This window comes from Myotis daubentonii, chromosome 6 (assembly GCF_963259705.1).
Source record: "Myotis daubentonii chromosome 6, mMyoDau2.1, whole genome shotgun sequence".
Lineage (NCBI taxonomy): Eukaryota > Metazoa > Chordata > Mammalia > Chiroptera > Vespertilionidae > Myotis > Myotis daubentonii.
Window position 1 is genome coordinate 64,759,289 of NC_081845.1, and position 21,658 is coordinate 64,780,946.

The following is a 21,658-nucleotide window of genomic DNA, read 5'->3' on the forward strand; positions in this document are numbered from 1 at the left end:
GACTTTTCCCTGACACAAAAAATACTAAAAAGTAGAAGCTTGGAGATATAACATATCCTTGATGATGATTTCCTATAAGAATTAGAACTTATTAGAACTTCCAAGTGGATTTTGTTCTCCTCATTGCCAAGTGACAACCCAACGTTCTTCATGCCTAGTCTTCAATGTGGCCCTGAACTCACAAGTTTCCAAGAGTGGCTCTAAGGAGACAAGAAACAGTGTTAGATTTGTTATCATTTGTTACCAGTAAAGGAAGAAAAAAACCACAGCAGCCACACAAAGAATCATCTTATATTTGATTGTTATATACTTTCAAGATAATTTTAGAGAGAGAAACCAAGATGGCGGCACAGGTAAACACCGGAGATTGCTCCTCGCACAACCACTTCAAAAATACAACTAAAAGATGGAACAGACATCATCCAGAACCACAGGAAGGCTGGCTGAGTGGAAATTCTACAACTAGAAGGAAAGAGAAAAGCATACCGAGACTCAGAGGAGGTGCAGTACGGAAGTAAAACAGTAAGGTGCAGAGGTGCATGCAGAGCGGGGCTGGCAGTTGAGGGTGCGGTTGTCTTTTTCAATGGGGAGGGAGTCTCAGGCTCTGAGCTCCAGTTCCGGGAGAGTCTCTGGGGACCCAGACTCATATGGAAGAAATGGGACTGTCTGGCATCAGTCGGAACTCGAGGGCAGCTTTCTCTCAGAGGCGCCCGCAGTGATTGCTGGGGCCTATTAGGGCAGGACTGAGAGCAGCCATACTGCTCATTCCGCCTGACTTGTTGATCCCCTGGGACCCTGCCCCGCCCAAGCCATGCACGGAAGCTTTTGCATATGAAAGGCCCTGCCTTTATAATCTGAAAATTACTTAACAAACTGCAGCTGGCCCAAGGCCCCATGGCAACTTGCATTGCTTTACAGCTGGCTTCTGCTGGGTAGCCTCAGGCAGAGGCTAGATTAGTACCTCCTTAGATCCAAGAGCCAGTGTACCCAGTGGTCAGAGTGGGACCATCCAGATTGCAGCTCCTAGGATCCAAAAAGGACACACTCAGGGGGCAGACTCAGTGAGCACCAAAGCCCCACTGAAGCAAGTCTTGCCCCATAAGGGTGTTTTCAGCACAGAAGTTCTCCCACCGTAGACACAGCTGATTATCACAGCCAATTGGCCTGGAGGTCAATTCCTCCCAGTGATACCTACAACAATCAAGGCTTAACTACAACAAAACTGTGCACAAAGCCCACAAGGGGGTGCACCAAGAGTGTCTACCTCAGGTAATTGGGGAGGCTGAGCCACCAGGCCCTATAGGACACTTAGCACAGAAACCCACTCTATCGACACAGCGAAGCATAAAAAATGAGGAGACAAAGAAACAGGACACAAATGACAGAAATGGAGGAAAGCAAACTACTGGATATAGAGTTCAAAACCACACTTTTAAGGTTTTTCAAGAATTTTCTAGAAACCGCCGATAAACTTAATGAGACCTTCAAGAAATCTAGTGAGACCCTCGATGTTGTGATAAAGGACCAACTAGAAATTAAGATTACACTGACTGAAATAAAGAATATTATACAGACTCCCAACAGCAGACCAGAGGAGCGCAAGAATCAAGTCAAAGATTTGAAATACGAAGGAGCAAAAAAACACCCAACCGGAAAAGCAAAATGAAAAAAGAATCCAAAAATATGAAGATAGTGTAAGGAGCCTCTGGGACAGCTTCAAGTGTACCAACATCCAAATTATAGGGGTGCCAGAAGATGAGAGAGAGCAAGATATTGAAAACCTATTCGAAGAAATAATGACAGAAAACTTCCCCCACCTGGTGAAAGAAATAGACATACAAGTCCAGGCAGTGCAGAGAACCCCAAACAAAAGGAATCCAAAGAGGACCACACCAAGACACATCATAATTAAAATGCCAAGAGCAAAAGACAAAGAGAGAATCTTAAAAGCAGCAAGAGAAAGAAACTCAGTTACCTACAAGGGAATACCCATATGACTGTCAGCTGATTCCTCAACAGAAACTTTGCAGGCCAGAAGGGAGTGGCAAGAAATATTCAAAGTGATGAATGCCAAGAACCTACAACCAAGATTACTTTATCCAGCAAAGCTATCATTCAGAATTGAAGGTCAGATAAAGAGCTTCACAGATAAGGAAAAGCTAAAGGAGTTCATCACCACCAAACCAGCATTATATGAAATGCTGAAAGGTATCTTTTAAGAAGAGGAAGAAGAAGAAAAAGGTAAAGATACTAATTATGAACAACAAATACACATCCATCAACAAGTGAATCTAAAAATCAAGTGAATAAATAATCTGATGAACAGAATAAACTGGTGATTATAATAGAATCAGGGGCATAGAAAGGGAGTGGACTGACTATTCTTGGGGGGGAAAGGGGTGTGGGGGATGCAGGAAGAGACTGGACAAAAATCATGCACCTATGAATGAGGACAGTGGTGGGGAGGGGAGTGAGGGCAGAGGGTGGGAGGGGAACCGGGTAGAGGGGAGCTATGGGAGGAAAAAAGAGGAACAACTGTAATAATCTGAACAATAAAGATTTAATTTAAAAAAAGATAATTTTAAATGGGAATTCAGAACTTTTAGATTCTAAGACTTAGAATGTTTTTATTTATAAGTTTGTAGAACATAAAACTTGACAATACTTGCTTATCCTGTTCTTTTGCTTACATTCTTCTTGCTGGGGTTCTAGAGCAACAATTATGTTGTAACAGTTTTGGAAAAAGGCCACATTTTTCTTCAAATTTGACAAATATCTGTGTCAGAAATCTTTGAAGTAGTATGAAGGTAGTGAGAATCAGATTACTCTTCACTTTCTGACAGCTAAGCCAAAGTTGGAGAGAAGAGACTTCAAATATCCCTTATTTCTGAGTTTATGGCTACATGTAAAGGAGTGACCATAAAATGAGACTATTTTAAAGAGATCAGGGACAAAATAATACTGTCTTCCTCAGTCTTTTAACCAAATGTTGAATGTTTAAGATTTTAAGAAAAGCATATGGCTGACCCAGCAATTCCACTTTTGGATATATTTCCAAAGACATTCTAAAACACTAATTCAGAAAGATATGTGCACTCCTATGTTCATTGCAGCATTATTTATAATAACCAAGATATGGAAGCAAACTAAGTGACCACTGATAGATGAATGGATAAAAAAGATATGGTACACATATACAATGGAATATTGCTCAGCCATAAAAAGAATGCAATCTTGCCATTTGTTACAAGATGGATGGATCTAGAGGGTATTAAACTAAGTGAAATTGGTCAAACAGAGAAAGACAAATACCATATGATTTCACTTATCTGTGAAATCTAAATAACAAAATAAACTAACAAAACAAACAAACAAACTCACAGATACAGAGAACTAATTCATGGTCACCAGATGAGAGGGGGGTTAAGAGAATAGGCAAAAATGGTGAAAGGGTTTAAGAATAGCAACTGCTAGTTATAAAAACAGACATGGGGATGTGAAGTACAGCAGAGGGAACACAGTCAATAATATTGTATTAACTATGTATGGTGTCAGATAGACACTAGACTAATTGGGGTCATCACTTCCTAAGTTATATAAATGTCTAATCACCATGTTGTACACCTGAAACTAGTATTGTATGTCAACTGTAACTGAAAAATAAAAATACTTTTTAAATTAGAAAAAGAAAGCATATGGCTTATAATTGATACTATTACTTAAATGTTAAAATTTTTAAGTGTCAAGGGGACTTTTAAGCAGTGCTGAGCTGTGTCAAGGAGGGATGACCATTGGGCAAGCAGCATGCTCTTCCTACCTTAGCATCCTTAGGCTGGGACCCAATTCATAAAAGTTGAGGGTGGTTATTTGCTTTGGTGATTTTTTTTTGTCTATTGTAAAAAGAACCTACTTGAATAATGTTTTTGTTCATCTGAAATGCCAGTCTTATAAAAAGTAGCTAGTCACCATAGTTGTTAGAAATTTCCATCTTAAAATTTTAAAAAGTTGTCATCAACAGAAATACAAGAATGAATTTTGGTTCTGGCTACAAGTCAAATCAGGTTGAGATTTTATTTCATCCCTCTATATTTCTGAATATTACTTAGACAAGAGAAAGGGAAATCCCTCATTTCAAATTGATTTTTCTTGGAGATTTCCCCAAGCAATTAATTCCTTTCCTCTTCAGTGTTCCCTCTCTCATCTCCTGAAAATCTCACACTTGGATAGTTTTTTATTTCCAGCTGTCATTTCATGACATATCAAGAGAAGCACACATATGTAGGTTACCCAAAACCTCTTTTAAAAAAATTGTTTTCCTTTGATCATTCTGTCCTAATGATACAGACACTTGTGCCAGTGATTGAACTCTTATATTGATATTTGCTGTTCAGGTATTTGGCCAGGATTATTTATGCCTGAGGCTTACGGCTAAGGACTGACTTTTTACTGTTCACAACAGCTTAGGTGAGTGGTTCTCAAATTACCTACCATGTGGTAGGAAGTGATTTTGATTATTGAAAAAAGATTGATATTTGGGGAAGATGCTAGATTTCTGAAAAGCACTGTTTCCACACAACCTTAGACATTTGTGTAGATGAAAGGTAACAAACCTTCCAAGGTGCTCCATTTCTTGGAGAACTCCATCCCTCTATGATGTGGGAAAATGGACAGCAACGGGGGATTGCAACACCCTTAAAGCTTCCTGGATTTTTATCCTAGATTTAGGGTAATTAAGAACAGCTCTCAGAGTTTTGCTTTAAAAAAATTAATTAAAATCACTGGATCCTCGGTGCAATATTGACCCATAGCTCCTCAAGGGAAGAAGGCTCCATCCACAATTTTGTATCCGTTATCCAGGAGCCACAACACTTTGGACAAAGACTGCTGCAAACGAATGCTCTAACCATTTAAATTCCAGTGCTGAAGATGACATAGGTGGTGAACCATGTCCTGGGAAGTTGCCTAGTGAAATGACTAAAGTCTAACTTTTAACATTGGCATTAGGTTTCTAGGGGCATGGAATAAAGAAGAGTATTCATAAGACATCTGATCTCAGAGTGATTTGCTCTCCATAATGGTGGCTGCTATTTCCTTTTACAATTTTCTCACTGTCCACCTCTCAGAGTTCTTTCATTTCCCCTACATAGCATGATCTCCAAATCTAGACTCCTACATCCCCTGGACTAGAGATACAATATTTCCAATATGTTCTGATGGTCCCCAAATTAATGAAATGTTATATTTTATAAGCCAGCTTATCTTTCCTCTGAACCTGTTCTGTATTCACAGTCTTGGGCAATGATGTCACTATCTGACCACAACCTAAAGTCAGATTCACAGGCATCTTCATCCCCAGTCTCTCCTTCAAATACCATTCCTCCTTGCTCGATCTCAGAAATGCCACCTGAATCCAGCCTTTTCTCTCCTTTCTCTGTTTCTATCTTAGTCCAGATGCTCATTATGTGCCTCAGGGCAATGCAGCAGTCTCTATTCTCATCCATACCTCCTCTATTCCAATTACTAGTATCCTCCGAGGAGAACTCAGAATTGTCTTTCTCAAAACCACACTTGATCAGGTCATTGTACTACTTAAAGACCTCTTTTTGATTTCCATCACTGACAGCATAGAATCCAAATGACTTTATTTGGGAAAACTAGGTTCTTTTTCAGCACAGTTTCAACCTTCCTCTGAGTCTCCGTTTGTCTACCTGACCCCCCTAAAATCCAGCCAGACTAATCTAGACCTTTGTGACTTTAGCCAGGTTTAAAGCAAAATATGTGTCAAAAGTGAAATATAAATAATATATTGAGTGAAATCTGAGGAGGGAGTGATAACTATGTCTTAGTTTGATTAAGTTCTGTTGATCTAAAATGCTATCATAGGAAGCTATTTAGAGACATTGGTCCCTATTTCTTTTTGCCTCTAGAGACCATTAGTGAATGACTTAGTCATTACTAAATGAGTTTTTAATTAAAATATGTTAGTGTTGAATCACTGGCTAGGTCATTACAGTAATTCTCTCTTGTTACATGATCTTATTAATTTTTAATGTTGGCTACTGATTCATATTATACTATTATTCTTTAATGCTAATGATCAGCCTGCTTTGATATTAGGTAAGAGTATTTGTTTTAATAACATAAATCTCTTGATTATACCAGATTCAGAAGAGCACATGAAAGTCAGCAGAAAATGAGGATGAGTGAAAAAAAAGGTAAAAATTAGCAAATAATCATTTTAGATTATTGAACCTTGTATTCTGCAATACTTATACTTGTCTTTATATGTATTCCATCTGAGTAAGAAATTGGTTTTGGAATTTCATACTGCTAAACTTAAAAGATTAATTAAAAACAGAGTATCTTAATGTCTCTCTAGAGGCACTGACTTTATATAGTAACTTATTAAAAAGCTTGCTATTAGTTGAGGAGAACAAAATCTGGATCGCCTCATTCATTTCACACACTTGATAGCTTACCTTGTACCTTTCTTGTTGTTCTAGGCATTGAGTACATGTTTTGTGTAGGCATGGGGTGAAAGTAAACATAATAACAAAAGTCCACTTGTATTCTAGTGACAGAAACCAGCAATGAAAAAGAGTTCCAAATAATCAAGAAAATATCAAGTAGTGGTAGACACTATAGAGACAACGAAAGAAGCATACATGTGGAGAATTACTGCTGGTGTCTTTAGACTGGATGGCCACGCCACTTAGTTTTCACATATTTATTGAGCATCTCCTACGTGCTAGGCACTGTGGTATGTACATTCTAGGAAATAAAAAGACTAGTGACAGACAATCCTTAGTCTTATGTAGTTTTCAGTCTAACAGAAATGAAATACAGTATATGCTTGGAAACTAACAATCATACTGCAGTGTGAATGCTGCTATCAGCCATTTCTTCTGAGCTGTGCTGGACCCCAGAGCACAGAGGAAGGGAATATCATAGCTCCTGGGGAGTCAGGAAGAACACCCAGGAAGACGGGAGATGAGCTGAGACTTAAAAAATGATAGGAGTCATTAAGGTGGTGAAGAGAAGTGGTAGAACTGGGCTTTTCAAATAGAAGAACTAAAATTAATAAAGGCACAGAGGCAGTGTGCATAAAAATATGAATGGCTTAATATTGCTGAAGTGTAGAGTGTGACTGTGAGAGAAAGAGAGAGAGAGAGAGAGAGAGAGAGAGAGAGAGAGAGAGCACGTACACACATGCACACAGGGATACATACATACAATGATACTGTGTGGGTGACTTTAAGGGAAACATGTTGAAATAAGCCTCAAAATTTAAGGTAAAGTTAGAGCTATGTGAGAAGCCTGTGTGTGGCAAGGTAAGGGATTGGATCTTTTTTTTTTTTTAAATATATTTTATTGATTTTTCACAGAGAGGAAGGGAGAGAGATAGAGAGAGTTAGAAACATCGATGAGAGAGAAACATCGATCAGCTGCCTCCTGCACACCCCCCACCGGGGATGTGCCCGCAACCCAGGTACATGCCCCTGACCGGAATTGAACCCGGGACCTCTCAGTCCGCAGGCTGACGCTCTATCCACTGAGCCAAACCGGTCTTGGCAGGAATTGGATCTTTTAATTCAAAAAATTATTTGAAATTTTACTTCAAGTTAAAAGGAGGATAAGATAGGATGATAAAAATGCTACATTTTTTTTTTTTTTACATATTGAGGAGATATCAAAAGACTTAGAGTTGCTGGGCCAGTGTTGATCAGTGGTTGAGCTTCGACCTATGAACCAGGAGGCCATGGCTTGATTCCTGGTCAGGGCACCTGCTTGGATTATGGGCTCGATCCCTAGTAGGGGGTGTGTAGGAGGCAGCCGATCAATGATAGTTTCTCATCATTGATATTTCTATCTCCCTCTTCCTTCCTCTCTGAAATCAATAAAGATATATTAAAAAAGACTTAAAGTTAAATAAGGTGAAAAATCTTTAAAATAATTAAATCAAATTATGTTTTTAAAAATAAAATATTCTCAATTTGCTCGAATGCAACAGTGTTAAAATTTAATTCTATCTATAGCACTATATAACATTATTTTTCTATCTAAATTGCATAAAAGTTTCTTTTATTAAAATTTAGGCTGAATGTTAAAATTTGAAAGCTTGAAGGTTTCTTTAACATCGCTTGATAAGGGAAGAGTAGAAAGGTTTGAGTAAAGATGACTCTAAACCACCATTTGATATATAGCTTTTTAGCCTTTTGATTTATTTGACCTAAGGATGACACCCCCTCCCCGTCACCCCCCCCACACCCAACTTAGTGCCGCCGATGCCTTTCACTTGAAAAGACCATATTATCAAGCCGAATACTGGTGCACTTCTGAGTAGACAGAATATATAAGCTTGTTCCACTTACATACTGGCTTTCCAGCCACAGTGCAGTAAATGCATTTCTGCTTTAACACAAAGCCAGGTTTTAGGGCAAGACTGCTCACTAAAAAGAACAGGGCTTATGATGAAAATAGAGCTAGAGCAAACCACTCTACACCCATAGAAGCAGAGATCTTACAAAAACAACAATCCTAATAAGACTTTAGTAGAGTTAAAAAGATATGTCAACATCAGAGATTCAGAGAACCAACTGATGATTGCTAGATGGAAGTGGGATTGGAGGGGTGGGTGAAAAGGTGAAGGGATTAAGAACTGCAAATTGGTAGTCACAAAACAGTCACGGGGATGCATGAGAAATATGGTTAATATTCTCATAACTATGTATGGTGTCACATGGATACCAGACTTACTGGGGTGATCACCTTATAAGTTATATAAATGTCTAATCACTATGTTATATACCTGAAACTAATATAAAATAATATTAAGTGTCAATTGTAATTGAAAAATAAAAAAATAAAAAGATATGTCCACCAAATAAAGGCCATATTTCTATAATCTAAAAAAAAGCTATGTCAACATCTAATGAGAAAACGCTGCAGCACCCCTGGCCTTCACTCCACAAATGTGAAGGTAGCTCGATGGGAGGGCTGTCAGGAAGGGTGCAGGTGCTGTGTTATGGAGACAAGGGCCCAGCATCACGTCACTAGTAGAGAGAGTTGCAGACTTTGCACAAAATGTGGTGAAGCTAAAGATGGATCTCTTTAGTTTCCCACCTTATGTCTGTGTCTTTTACACAAAGACTGGGAGAACTGCCTAAAAGCACTTCCAAGGCAGAGTAAGTGTCCAAAATAAAGAAGGTGGACGGGGCAGTTTGCACTCCAGGCTTGCTGTGTTCAGCTGCTGTTATTTGGGAAAAATCACTGTCACCTTCCATGTTACACTGACATCATTATTCTATTTACAAAGCATGTGAGGTAAACTGCATTATGGAAATGTAAGGTAAGAGAAGGGACCGCATATGCATAAAACTAAAAAATTTCCATCTGATTTAGTTAGGGGAAAAAAAGAGTAAAGAACCATCACAGACAGGGATGGGGTGTGTAATGTGGGCAGTGCCTCTGGCTCACAGCCTACCTCATAGGTGCTTAGTGAACATAGATGGATGGGAAAAAAAAAGAATCAATGAGCAGCTCAAAAAAAAAAAATCCTTCAGTCTGCAGAGGCGACTCAAGGAAACACATGTCCTCACAGCGTTGGACTTCTGAACGACCCAGCTGGATGCTTTCCCATTTTGGACCTCCAGCCTAATGCTCTGCATTGCTCTTTCCTGGACTCTACAAATAGATGAGCTTCCCAACCTGGTGACACAGCTCACTTGCTTCAGCTAGTTGAATGCCTAGCCGTGCCTGGCAACAGTGACCCTGATTTGTAATTTTCCACTGCTGTGGGCCATAGGTCCAAACCAGAAAATGACCCAGGAAGGAGTGTTTTTTTTTTTTTTTTGGAGAGAAGCCAGTGGGTTGGCTAACTGGGAAGAAAATCCTCCAGCTTTATAGATATGCAATGCCCAAGTCCTCCAGTCTTTATTATCATGACATCTAAAAGGCAGGATTGCTCACCATCCCCCTTCACTTCTGTATAACACTCTCCCATTATGCTAGGGTTTCTCTTTCTCATAAGGTTGCATTTTATATTGATTAGTACTTGATTTCACCTGATTGAAAAATGGCCAGTAGAGTTAGGGACTGGGGAGTGAGAAACACTGAATTCCCCCTCTTGACCTCACTCATAGGGGTGGTGGTTCCTCACTCCCTGCCTCCACCTTACCCAAGGGTGGCTGAGGTCTGGGGTTGGCATTTCCTTGTTAAGCCTGCTCTGCAGAAAGGCTTTCCAGGTTTCCCATGATGCTGAGTTCTTGCAGCACTGAATCTCCCTCAATTAGTCTTCAGCGAGCAGGGCTGGAGGGCCTGTCACACGCGCAATCTCTTTCCTGTTCTCCATTTTCCAGTAATGTTCTGTGGATTCATTGTGATTTATAGTCCCGAGGGAGCCAGGTCTGCAGCATTTTCATTGAATCCAGCCTGTAATGCTGTTTGTCAAGCTGCCATTTATAGCTTGGAAATTTTTTCTCTGACCCATTATGCAGAAGCATGATATGGCTTGTCACTTTAATAGTGACCCCTGATGTATGGCTGCATGGGGGCAGGGGCCCACCCACTGCTTCTAGTTTTTGGCCTGGTGCAGTACCAGCCCAATATCCAATATACAGGCATGATTAGTAGTAATCTATATTGAAGATAGTTTTTGATGATCTTATTTGTGATTTTCATGAGAAATAGATCACTTGAGATAGGTCTATTCTCTCAAGTGCACATGTCTTAAAATGGGAATTTTAAAAAATAACAAATTAACCCATTTATTTTTCATCTCCTAATTTCACCATTTATACTCTATCAATCCATGATTTCAAGGCTTTTATTTTTTCTATAGTTGGTCAGAGATTGTAGACAAGAAGGTGCTTTAGACACGCTTCCAGGGCAGGGCATGAATATGCATATTTAGGACTCCAGCCCCCAGCACAGAGGCTGGAATGCAGGAAGCACTTCATATAGATTTGAGTTAAAACTGCAGTGAAGTAAGAGATGGGGCCTGGAGAGATTAGGAGAGGGCCTAGCAGGATCCAGGGAACCATCTGACAATCGATGGAAATCCACAGGATCAGAGGCCAGCTGGAAAATCCTGACAGGGATACACAGGTCAGAGCAAGATGCAGATCTAAACCAGAGAGGCAGTGAGGAGAGAGAGGGCGAATGAGAACTACAGGTTGGCACAAAAAGCATCTGAAATGAGGCAGCAGGCGGCACTTGGGAGCCATGTAGTGTGCACCGGGCAGACTATCTCAGTTCTGAGAAGAAAAGCCCTCCCAGACTTTCTGTGAGGCACCGACCAATTCCACAGGATGATCAGCTTTGACCTGACCCTGGAACTACTCTTACTGCTGCAGTGCATCCCCTCCCTCCGTTCACAACTCCGGTTTTGTCTAGGTTTCCATCGTGTTTTCCATGAATGACTTCAGTTGCTTCCTAAATGGCTTCAATCCTATGACTCCCTGTTCCAGTCCATGCATCTTGTTTTAATCTTGGCATCATATTCATGATACTGTGACAATTCCAATATGAATGTTGTATATTTAAATAATTGGCCATCTTCTCTCACCAAATATTTAATGATAATTTGCCGCCAGATACCACTATGTTAGTGCTATCCCTGAATCAGCTTTGTATCCTATTCTCAAGAAATTTATAGTCCACCTGGTGCCTCATTTTTCTCCATTCTGCCCCTGGCTTTTTCTCCATCAACTGTTCTGGTCTCCATGCCCTTCCTTTATTCCGCAGGTGTGCTCCTGCCCAGGGCTTTTGTCCTTGAAGCTCCATCTGCCTGGAATGTTCTTCCCCCAAATCAAATCTCTACACAGCTTGTTGCCTCACTCCACTGAAGTCTCTGCTATATGCTTCCCTTTCTTTTTAAAAATATATGTTTTTATTAATTTTAGAGAGAGGGGAAGGGAGAGAAAGAAACATTGATGAGAGAGAAATATCACCCATCGGCTGCCTCTCGCATGCCCCCTACTGGGGATTGAGCTCACAACCTGGGCATGTGCCCTGACCGGGAATTGAACTGGTGACCTCTTGGTACATGGGTCGATGCTCAACCACTGAGCCACAATGACCGGGCTAAGCCTCCTCTTTCCAGTGGTCTTCTCTAAATATGTTATCAAAACACCACTCACTATCTATTCCTTTTTTTGCTTTTCTTTTATTTATAACATTTAACATATTGGTTTGTTGATTTGTTTACTATATGTTTTCCCCACAAAAATGTGACTTCCCTGAGGATAGAGATTTGCCTGTTTTGCTCATTGCTATATCCTTCGGTGCTGCATAGATATTCTTGAATAAATGAATAAGGAAGAACAAGTAGCCAATGCTGAGGGAAGGCAGAGGGAAGAGATCATTTACTCTGGGAAAGCAAAACTGTCTGATCCAGGTTCAAGTGGTGGAAACTATTTAAACCCGGAAAGATCCTAAGAGAAGGGTGTTCCTCCTTTATTGCCAACCATCTTGGACTCTGTTATTCTCTGATAACCCTCAGATATTTATCATGCCACCTTGTTTCTCTCTTTCTCTCTCAGTCTAAATACTTTGTGGAGCTCAAAAGCACATAGGGCGTCAGTGCAGACCTGCTTGAGTTTGGCTCACTGAGAGCTGTTTGGATGTCTGCTGGGCTGTGCGTCAAGTCTCAAAATAAAATTGTACAGAGCAATTCTGTGATATAGACTGGGCCAGCTGGTTAGATACCATGCTCGCATCAGAAATGTGGAGAGTTCTTTCCTTCCTAATTGTAGAGAGAAATCTGGTCTTTTTCAGACACTATTTCATTACCTTTAATGTGAACAATTCTTTGCTCTAATATCTGAAATACTTTTCATAAGGCAACTTACTATATTATTATCCCTCAGTTAAGAGTCAGTGTAGGTGTTATGCTACTTCTGCTTTTTCTTTTCAGTCCTCACCAGATTGATGAGGTTTGTTAGATTCAATAAATCATTTTAAAGTTTATGTGCATTTTCCTTGATGAAAGACAAGGAAAGGAAAATAATTACAGTTTTCAGTGCTCATTGGGATATTCTGAGAGCTTTCTGCAGTAAATTACAGGGGTGTGATAAACAACAAGAAGCATCACTCATTCTTCATATCTGATTATTTAGTATCTTAGACTCTGTCACTTCCATTGCAAACATAAGATTTAATATTCTCAAATGGATTCTTATACTCTCTTATACCTTCTTACAATGTTTAGCTAGTGCTTTGAAATCGAACACTTAATGTAATCTCATTTTCACACCAAATCCATACAATTTTATGTGCAAATCTTTCTACTCTGCAAGGACAGGAAAATGTGTTTGGGACTGATTTCCCCCCTCTACTAATATTGATTGATAGCAAGTGGCAACAACCTCTCTAATTCTTCAATACTGCATTATATCATGGACAGTTATCTAACAATTTAAAAACCCTACAGGCACTCACATTAGAAGAAGAAAACAAACATCAAACAGATTAATTATGTAGCTGTTATTAGCTTTTCAAGAGGACTCTTCACTCTACAAAAGGATTCACTACAGATTTCCTTTAAATAGTAAGCTCCACTAGTGCATTGAAGATATAATTAGATCTGCTTAAACTGGATTTGTACACATTTCAGGAACTGATTCATTGTGCAAAGGAACAGCAAACCCATGTTTGCTTTGCTACATGAAGCAAAAACAGCAAATATGCATATGCTCTATCTGGAAGGTGCCAAACACCCAGCTGTTTGGACAGACCTGAATGTTTGACCATGTGTTTGAGTGCTTGTCCAGATGCTCAGTACAATCCATTTGTGGTTTGGAGTCTTTTTGACACAGTAGGAGGAGAGAGGCACAAATTCGCTGAAACATTCTCTATCTTGCTAAAATTGATAATGGTATTCCTTTTACTGCGTTGTGGCTGGGCACTTTTAGAAATGACCATCTTTAGTGAAAATTTTACAAATGAGAATAATCACTTTTATTAAGTGGAGAGGTAGCCCATTTTCAATATGTTCAACAATCTATATGAAGGGCCTAAAATGAATACTTTAAAATTAATCTGGAAGGCAAGAAGTTATCCAATCAATAGAAAATGTACTCTAAACAGCATTGTTCTTAAGAAAGTAGGATATGAAATGCTAAAATATACAACTTAAAGGTAACAGAATTAAAACAAGTCAAAACAAAACTTTTCACTATATGTTAACCTGGAAACAGGAGCTTTCCCTTCAATAGCATAATGCTTATTGAAACAAAGTGAGCTGGGACTAGAAGACACAGCTTCCTTTATACTTGACTATTTACCCCACAGGTCAGGATATTGACTGTTGACAAAATAGTATTTAGAATTCTTGATACAAAGACCTTATAGTGGTCTGATTTGATATAGTGGTCTGATTTGTGATAACTTTGTAAGTGAATCCTTTATAAAAAAGGAACAGACATCCCTAGTACAAGGGTGCAGGCATCACTTGGCATATTTGGAACAAAAATGAAGCCATGGACCTCAGTGCTTCATTGACTGGTGGAAAGTGCACTTCAGTAGACCTGTCAGTCTTGATTAAGAAGCAAGAGAATGAGGTTGCGAGGTTGCTGGATGCCTTGAAGACAATCCAGGTTTTCAGTCAGCCAGGCCATGAAATCCTGGCTCTCTCTTAGGCTGGGTGCATGATCTGCAACTTAGTTAGCCATTCAGTAAAATGGGAGTAATTTATTCAGCAAGTTTTTTTCTTTTAATAAGAAATCAATGAGTCATAAACAAAAGTTACTTAAAAATATGCCAGCTCTATTTCAGTTTTAAAGAATTTACAAACATAGGAAATTAACTTCAGCTTTTAATTGTCCTTGGTGTTATCCCTGCCCAGTGCCCCATTAAGAAGAGCTAACAGAGCTATGGCATTGTCATCAGATACATTTGTCAAAAAATTACAACAATAAAAATCTGTTTCATTAGTCATCAAAAAATACGTGGTTATTGTGAACACACATTGCACGCTGAATGTGTACCACTGACTCAGTTTTAGTTAAATGAATGTTTGTGAAGAAAGTTGCCCTAGTTCACAGTATTTGTGGTGAAAAATACCTGCTTTCTTTTAGAAAAGTAAGATTTTTCTCTCAAATATAGCATTTTCAAATAGTCCACGGTTCACCTGTACTTGGGAGAGCCAGTGATTATTATAATATTTGCTAGCTTTCCCTATGCTGGGCCCAGATCTGAGCACTGGAATTTAACTAATTCTCACAACAACTTTATGAAGTAGGATATATTATTATCCACTTTCAACTGATGAAAAAACTAAGATACAGGAAGTGATTTCCCAAAGTTACACTGCTATAAAGTGGTAGAAGTGAACTTGAACTCAGTGTTGTCAGTAACATTCTTCAGTATATGCTCTGCTGCTTCTGTGGAGAGAGATAAGGAACCTCGTATATAGCATGAAACCCTAGTTCATACAAGAATAAAAAAGAAAATTAACATGGGTGTTCATTTGACTTGTAACTGAGGCAAGTAAGTTACAAGTTTGCAAGTAGCATTGGGGGTGCAGATCTGGATGAGAATGATGAGAGCCTCCCCTTAGGGTTGGGGATGGAGATTGAAGACTCTATGGAGACCTAGAAGGTGAGCAAGAACAAGTCCAAAGTAATGGCCTCTACCTATTATGCTGATGCCCTCAAGGAAACAGGTGTAAAGGGTGTCAAAGAGGGTCCTGGGCAGTCTGTCCAGGGGCCAGTTTGGCTGGAGTGTGCTCCCTGACAGAAGTGTGGGTGCCTTTTATTTTCACAGAAATAGAATCTGAGTTAGAATATAGGAACGTCTTTTAATATGTTTAAAAAACCCAAATGAGACAGAATTATGAAAAATATATAATTGTGATATATGATTATCTATCTATCATCTATCTATCTATCTATCTATCTATCTATCTATCTATCTATCTATCTATCTAATCTGTATCTTTTTTCCCTGTAGTGATTCAGTTTCTGGTTTTCTTTTTAAAAAATTTATCTTTATTGCTGAAAATATTACAGATATTCCCTTTTTTCTCCCCACTGACTCCCTTCCCTAGGCCTTCACTACACTATTATCTGTGTCCATGTGCTATGCATATATGCATATAATTTCTTTGGTTAATCTCTTCTAACCCAACCAATCAACCACCCACGCCTTCCCTTGAGATTCGACAGTCTGTTCCATGCTTCCATGTCTCTGGATCTATTTTGTTCATCAGATTCCACATATGAGAGAGATGATGTGATAGTTGTCTTTCTCTGACTGGTTTATTTCGCTTAGCATAATGCTCTTCAATTCTCCTAAATTGACTCCACTGTTATACTTGTGACCAAAAGTACACAAAAGTGACTTTATTGTAAATTTCTGCAAACACTTTTAAAGCCATTCTTATTACTATTTGGGTGGCAATTCTTTAGATATGTTTCATCTTGGGAACTAATCAGAACTGTGTTCTCTGAATCATGTTTGATTAGATGTTCAGAGTACAGACATACTTTGAAATCAAATGAACTATCTCAAATGTGCAAGTTAAAAGAATAAGTAAGAGATTCCCTAAATAATTGAGATTTCTCTTCTCCCCCTCACCAATATTCTACAACTGATCAAACTTTCATCCTATACTCTGCTTTCTAATTTATTAATTGCTAAAGAATAAAAAGGCTAGGCTTGATTATTTTTTTGTTCGAATAAAACATAATTTTGGGAGAAAACGTTAATGAAGAAGAATAACATCAGTATGATCTTAGACCTGTATCACAATCTGCATATTCCTAGGTAGGTTTTAAGAATACACTTTGGGTTAAAAGGTACCCTAACAATTTATCACTATAGCTTGAAAATAGGAGGGTAACCATACTCTCCCTAAGAAAAGCCATGCAGCAACACCTTTCTACCTGCAGCACTTACCACCATGCTCAAAACAAAGGCCTCATTTGCATTAAGGGACTAAATCCAAAGGTATTCAATACTGAAAGAAGATATACAATGGCAAACAAGCATAAGAAAAGGTGCTCAACAGTACTAATCATCAAGAAAATAAAAATAAAAACTACAATGAGATATCACCTCACGCCTGCCAGAATGGGTATTATCAAAAACACAAGAGATAACTAATGCTGGGCCAGGATGTGGAGAAAAGGGAAACCTTTTGCACTGTTGGTGGGAATATACATTAGCAAAGCCACTATGTTAAACAGTATGGAGGTTCCTCAATAAATTAAAAATAGAACTGCCATATGATCCAGCAATCCCACTTATGGATATATACCTGAAAGAAATGATGTCACAATCGCAAAGAGGTATTAGCACTCCCATCTTCATTGTAGCATTATTCACAAAAGCTAAGACATGAAACAACCTAAGCGTTCATTAATGAATGAATGCTTAAAGAAACTGTGGTATGTATACAATGCAATATTCAGCTATGAAAGGAAATTTATCTTGCCATCTGTGATAACATGGATGGACCTTAAGGGCATTACTCTAAATGAAACAAATCATCCAGAGAAAAACAAATGTTGTATGATCTCATTTCTATGTGGAATCTAAAAAAACAGTAATTAAAAACAAAACAAAACCCAAACCAAATTCATAGAAACAGAGCGGGGTGGGAATGATGAAAGTGGTCAAAGGGTACAAGCTTCCAGTTATAAAACAAACAATTCTGAGGCTCTGATGTACAGCATGGTACTTGTAGCCTACAATACTGTATTGTATACTACAATACTGTATTGTATACTTGAAAGTGGCTAAGAGAGTAGATATTAAAAGTTTTCACTACACACACAAATGGTAACTATGTGAGGTGATGACATGTTAATTAATTTTATTGTGGTAATCATTTTGCAACATCTACATATATAAAATCATCACATTATACATCTTAAATTTACACAATGTTTTATGTCAGTTTTATCTCAATAAGGCTGGCAAAAAAAAAGACTGAGGTATGTGTGACATCTACATTTTTATCTTCTCAAATGCACTCTAGTTACTAAACTCTGATCAATTGTTCAGAAGTTTTAAAATCAAGACACTAATAAGCTTTGGGCTTTTTACTAACATGGGTTCCTTAGAACTATTTACCAACTCATGAGCAATGACTGAGTTTATATTTCAGAGATTTAGAGAAGGCAACATTTTGGATTCTTGACCTGATTATAAGAGACACCTTTTTGTGGCATGCCTATGTTTGATTTCCGCATACTATTTCTCAGGGGTCATGCAGTGGATCTAGTTTTTCATGTTTCTAAATATAACAATCAGATTTATATTTTGACTCGAAAATTCCTAGTTGTAGTTCTGTATGTAAACATGAAAGCCAGCTGTGCCTTAGACCTTGTGTGCAGATCATTCGTTGTTATTAAAGGGGTGTATGAGGCTAAAAGGCCACTTGTGACCCAAATGGAAATCTTGCAAATGGAACAGATCTCCAGTGTGCTCTTTGGTCTGTCTGTCTACTCTCTGTGTTGAGTTTCAAAAGAGTAACCTTAAAATTAGCAATATGCAACTGAGCACAGTTTGTATGAAACAAACTGGAATAGATTTGTCCCAGGCTCAAAAATGATTTCTCCCTGATGTAGACTGAGACTTGATGAGGTCTTGGTAACATCAGCAAAAACTAGCCATCTGAAGCATTGGTGAGAAGAGTAGCTGCCCTCTGCTCAGGTTATACTAGTTGACATCTTTCAGTTTCCACCTTCAAGGCAAGAATGATTTTCTTGTAGTAAATGCTTATTGCTGCACACACCAATCTCTGTCTAGTAGGGCACACAGCCATTGTATCCCATTCTCTCTTTCTCTCTCTTCCTTTGTAGCTCATCAGGTTTTAGAGTGGAAGTGAGTTCCAGTTTAGAGTTCATTCAGACAGTGCTGAGACTATCAAGTCTGATATTTTTGAACTAAGCAAGAAAGGTCAAAATGGAGGTACATGAACAAAACTTTCAATTGGGTGTGATTTGAGAATACAGTGCTATAGTTTAGTTGCAATAGAAAATTTAAGAGCTCAAAAATTCCAGAATAATTTAGAATAAAATACCTTGGGTCTTTTTCCATTTTAAAATAAATTAAGCAATTCTGTGTGGTTGAGGATTGACAGCAAAATGTAGAATTTCTCACCAGGGAATTGTATTAGCAGCAAAACTCATAATGCATTCCATTTGTTGAAAAGACCATGAAGGAGCCCTAGCTGGTTCGGCTCAGTGGTTGAGCGATGACCTATGAACCAGGTGGACACGGTTTGATTTTTGGTTGGGGCATATGTCCAGGTTGCTCAGTACCCAGTAGGGGACATGCAGGAGGCAGCCCATCAGTGATTCTCTCCCATCATTGATGTTTCTATCTCTCTCTCTCTCTCTCTCTCTTCCTCTCTGAAATCAATAAAGATATATTAACCAAGAGGTCGCTGGTTTGATTCCAAGTCAGAGCATATGCCGAGGTTGTGAGCTCCATCCCCAGTGTGTGTGTGTGTGTGTGTGTGTGGGGGGGGGGGCAGGGGGGAGGAGGTTGTGTGTGTGCAGGAGGCAGCTGATCAATGATGTTTCTCTCTTATTCATGTTTCTATCTCTCTCTCCCTTCCTCTCTCTAAAAAATCAATAAAAACATTTAAAAAATGGAAAAGAGCATGAACCAGGTGCTATATTCTTATAGTTCTTGGCCAATTATACTTAGCTACAGCCAAATTGTGGTTATTTGGAAAGTGCTTTCTATATTGTAACTTTTATCAATGTAATAAGAGACCTCATGGACATTGATTCTTATAATGTGTTACCATAGATAAACATCATTAAAACTGCTTCCAAGTATTTACTTGCATCAGTGATGTAGCTATAACACAAGATATTCCTCTGTAATAGCAATCCTGAACATTGACTAAAGGTTAACATGGTAGGCAAACGTTTCAGTGATCTTTGAACCTTTTATACTTCACAGTAACTCTCCCTTTTCTAGATAGAACTTTTTGTGTGCATTGCATAAATATTATCGACAGTTCTTACATTACATAAACTTTATGTACATTTTTGTTCATAGGTTTCACTTACCAGAATCAAGAGGCAACTCGAGGCCAATTTTGTGTGCTCAGGAATGGTGGAAAACACTGACAAAATCAAGCAACCAAAGACAAGGAGAAAGCTGTAAAACGACAACAAAAAAGAGAAATCTGATGAGAACCTTGCCTTATCATGACAGACTTAATTTCTTCTTTCTAATGAGTAAAGCAACAGATCCATGTGACTTGTTACATGTGATTGGTTAAATCATACATGCCCTGGAAGGGACCAACCATTTTTAATAGCAACATACAATATGATGTACGTGAAAAATACAATATGATGTAGGTGCAAATGGGGGTCCTTCGTAACTTAACTGGTGAAGCGAAGGTTGTGTGTGTTGCATGCTGTATTTAAATGTCCACATCCTAGAATCTAGGAATTTCCCATAAACATCTTCCCAAGCAGGGGTTCTGAGAAAGGCCCAGACAGTGTGCACTTGAACTCCTATCCAGGAGCAAGTGCCGCAGCTGCTCTCCCTTCAGAGAAGCCGAATATGCCTCCCATTCACTCTTCTGGTGACCCGTCAACTGTTCTAAATAGTTGTTACTAAGCCCCTGGCTCATTTTCAGAGTCTTATATTGCTCATGGATTCTAATTTGTTATTTTATTTTTTTTCAATCCTCACCTAGGGATATTTTTTTCTATTGATTTTTAGAGAGAGTGGAAGGGAGGGAAGAGGGGAGAGAGAGAGAGTGAGGGAGAAAGAAATACCAATGTGAGAGAGACACATTGATGAGTTGCTTCTGCCCCCCACCCCCGGGGCTGGGGGTCAAACCTGCAACTGAGCTGTGTGTCCTTGACTGGGAATTGAACCCACAACCATTTGGTGTGCAGGCCAATACTCTAACCATTGAGTCAAACCGGCCAGGGCTATTTCTTTATAATGATAATGATTAATAATAATAATAATAATAATAATAATAATAATAATAATAATGTAAGGGAATAATTTCCTCTGATATCCACATGCTTTCTGTGTCCTTATAGTCAAACTACTAGAGAAAGGAGCCCTCAGCTCTGTCTGCTCATACACAATGATTGGGATCAGAAGTCAGGAGCAGACTTTTCTACAAGTCATCTACAGAGATTTTTATTCCTAGAAATATGCAACTTCTGAGGGCCAAAGGAGGAGCCAATTTCCCAAGGAAATGTCTAAGAAAAAGGGAAGACTCTGTTGTAAAGTTGAAGTTATTTATCCTGAAATGCAAGATTAAAAAAACAAACAAATCTAACAATACCTGAGCTACTTGCTCTAGGCCAGTGATGGCGAACCTTTTGAGCTCGGCGTGTCAGCCTTTTGAAAAACCCTAACTTAACTCTGGTGCCGTGTCACATATAAAAATTTTTTGATATTTGCAACCATAATAAAACAAAGATTTATATTTTTGATATTTATTTTATGTATTTAAATGCCATTTAACAAAGAAAAATCAACCAAAAAAATGAGTTCATAGGTTCACCATCACTGCTCTAGGCCATATTTTTCACTTTCACGTATTTCTGGGAAGTTCATATAATAACATCCCTGAAAATATCAGTCTCCACGTTCTTTAGTATGGCAGTGGAGTGGGTTCCCAGCTCCTCTGGCTCACCTTGGCAAGTCTTATAAGTCT

The 21,658-nt window shown here is 38.7% G+C and overlaps 1 protein-coding gene across 2 annotated transcripts in view; it reads right to left on the bottom strand.

Moving 5' to 3' along the window:
• Nucleotides 1–21,658, bottom strand: part of KCNQ5 (potassium voltage-gated channel subfamily Q member 5) — a 529,981-nt gene that overhangs the window by 164,102 nt on the left and 344,221 nt on the right. For both annotated transcript variants that reach the window (XM_059701183.1, XM_059701182.1), the window contains exon 2: nt 20,034–20,124. In XM_059701183.1, the coding sequence (XP_059557166.1) occupies nt 20,034–20,124 (91 nt within the window). The remainder of the gene's footprint in view (nt 1–20,033; nt 20,125–21,658) is intronic.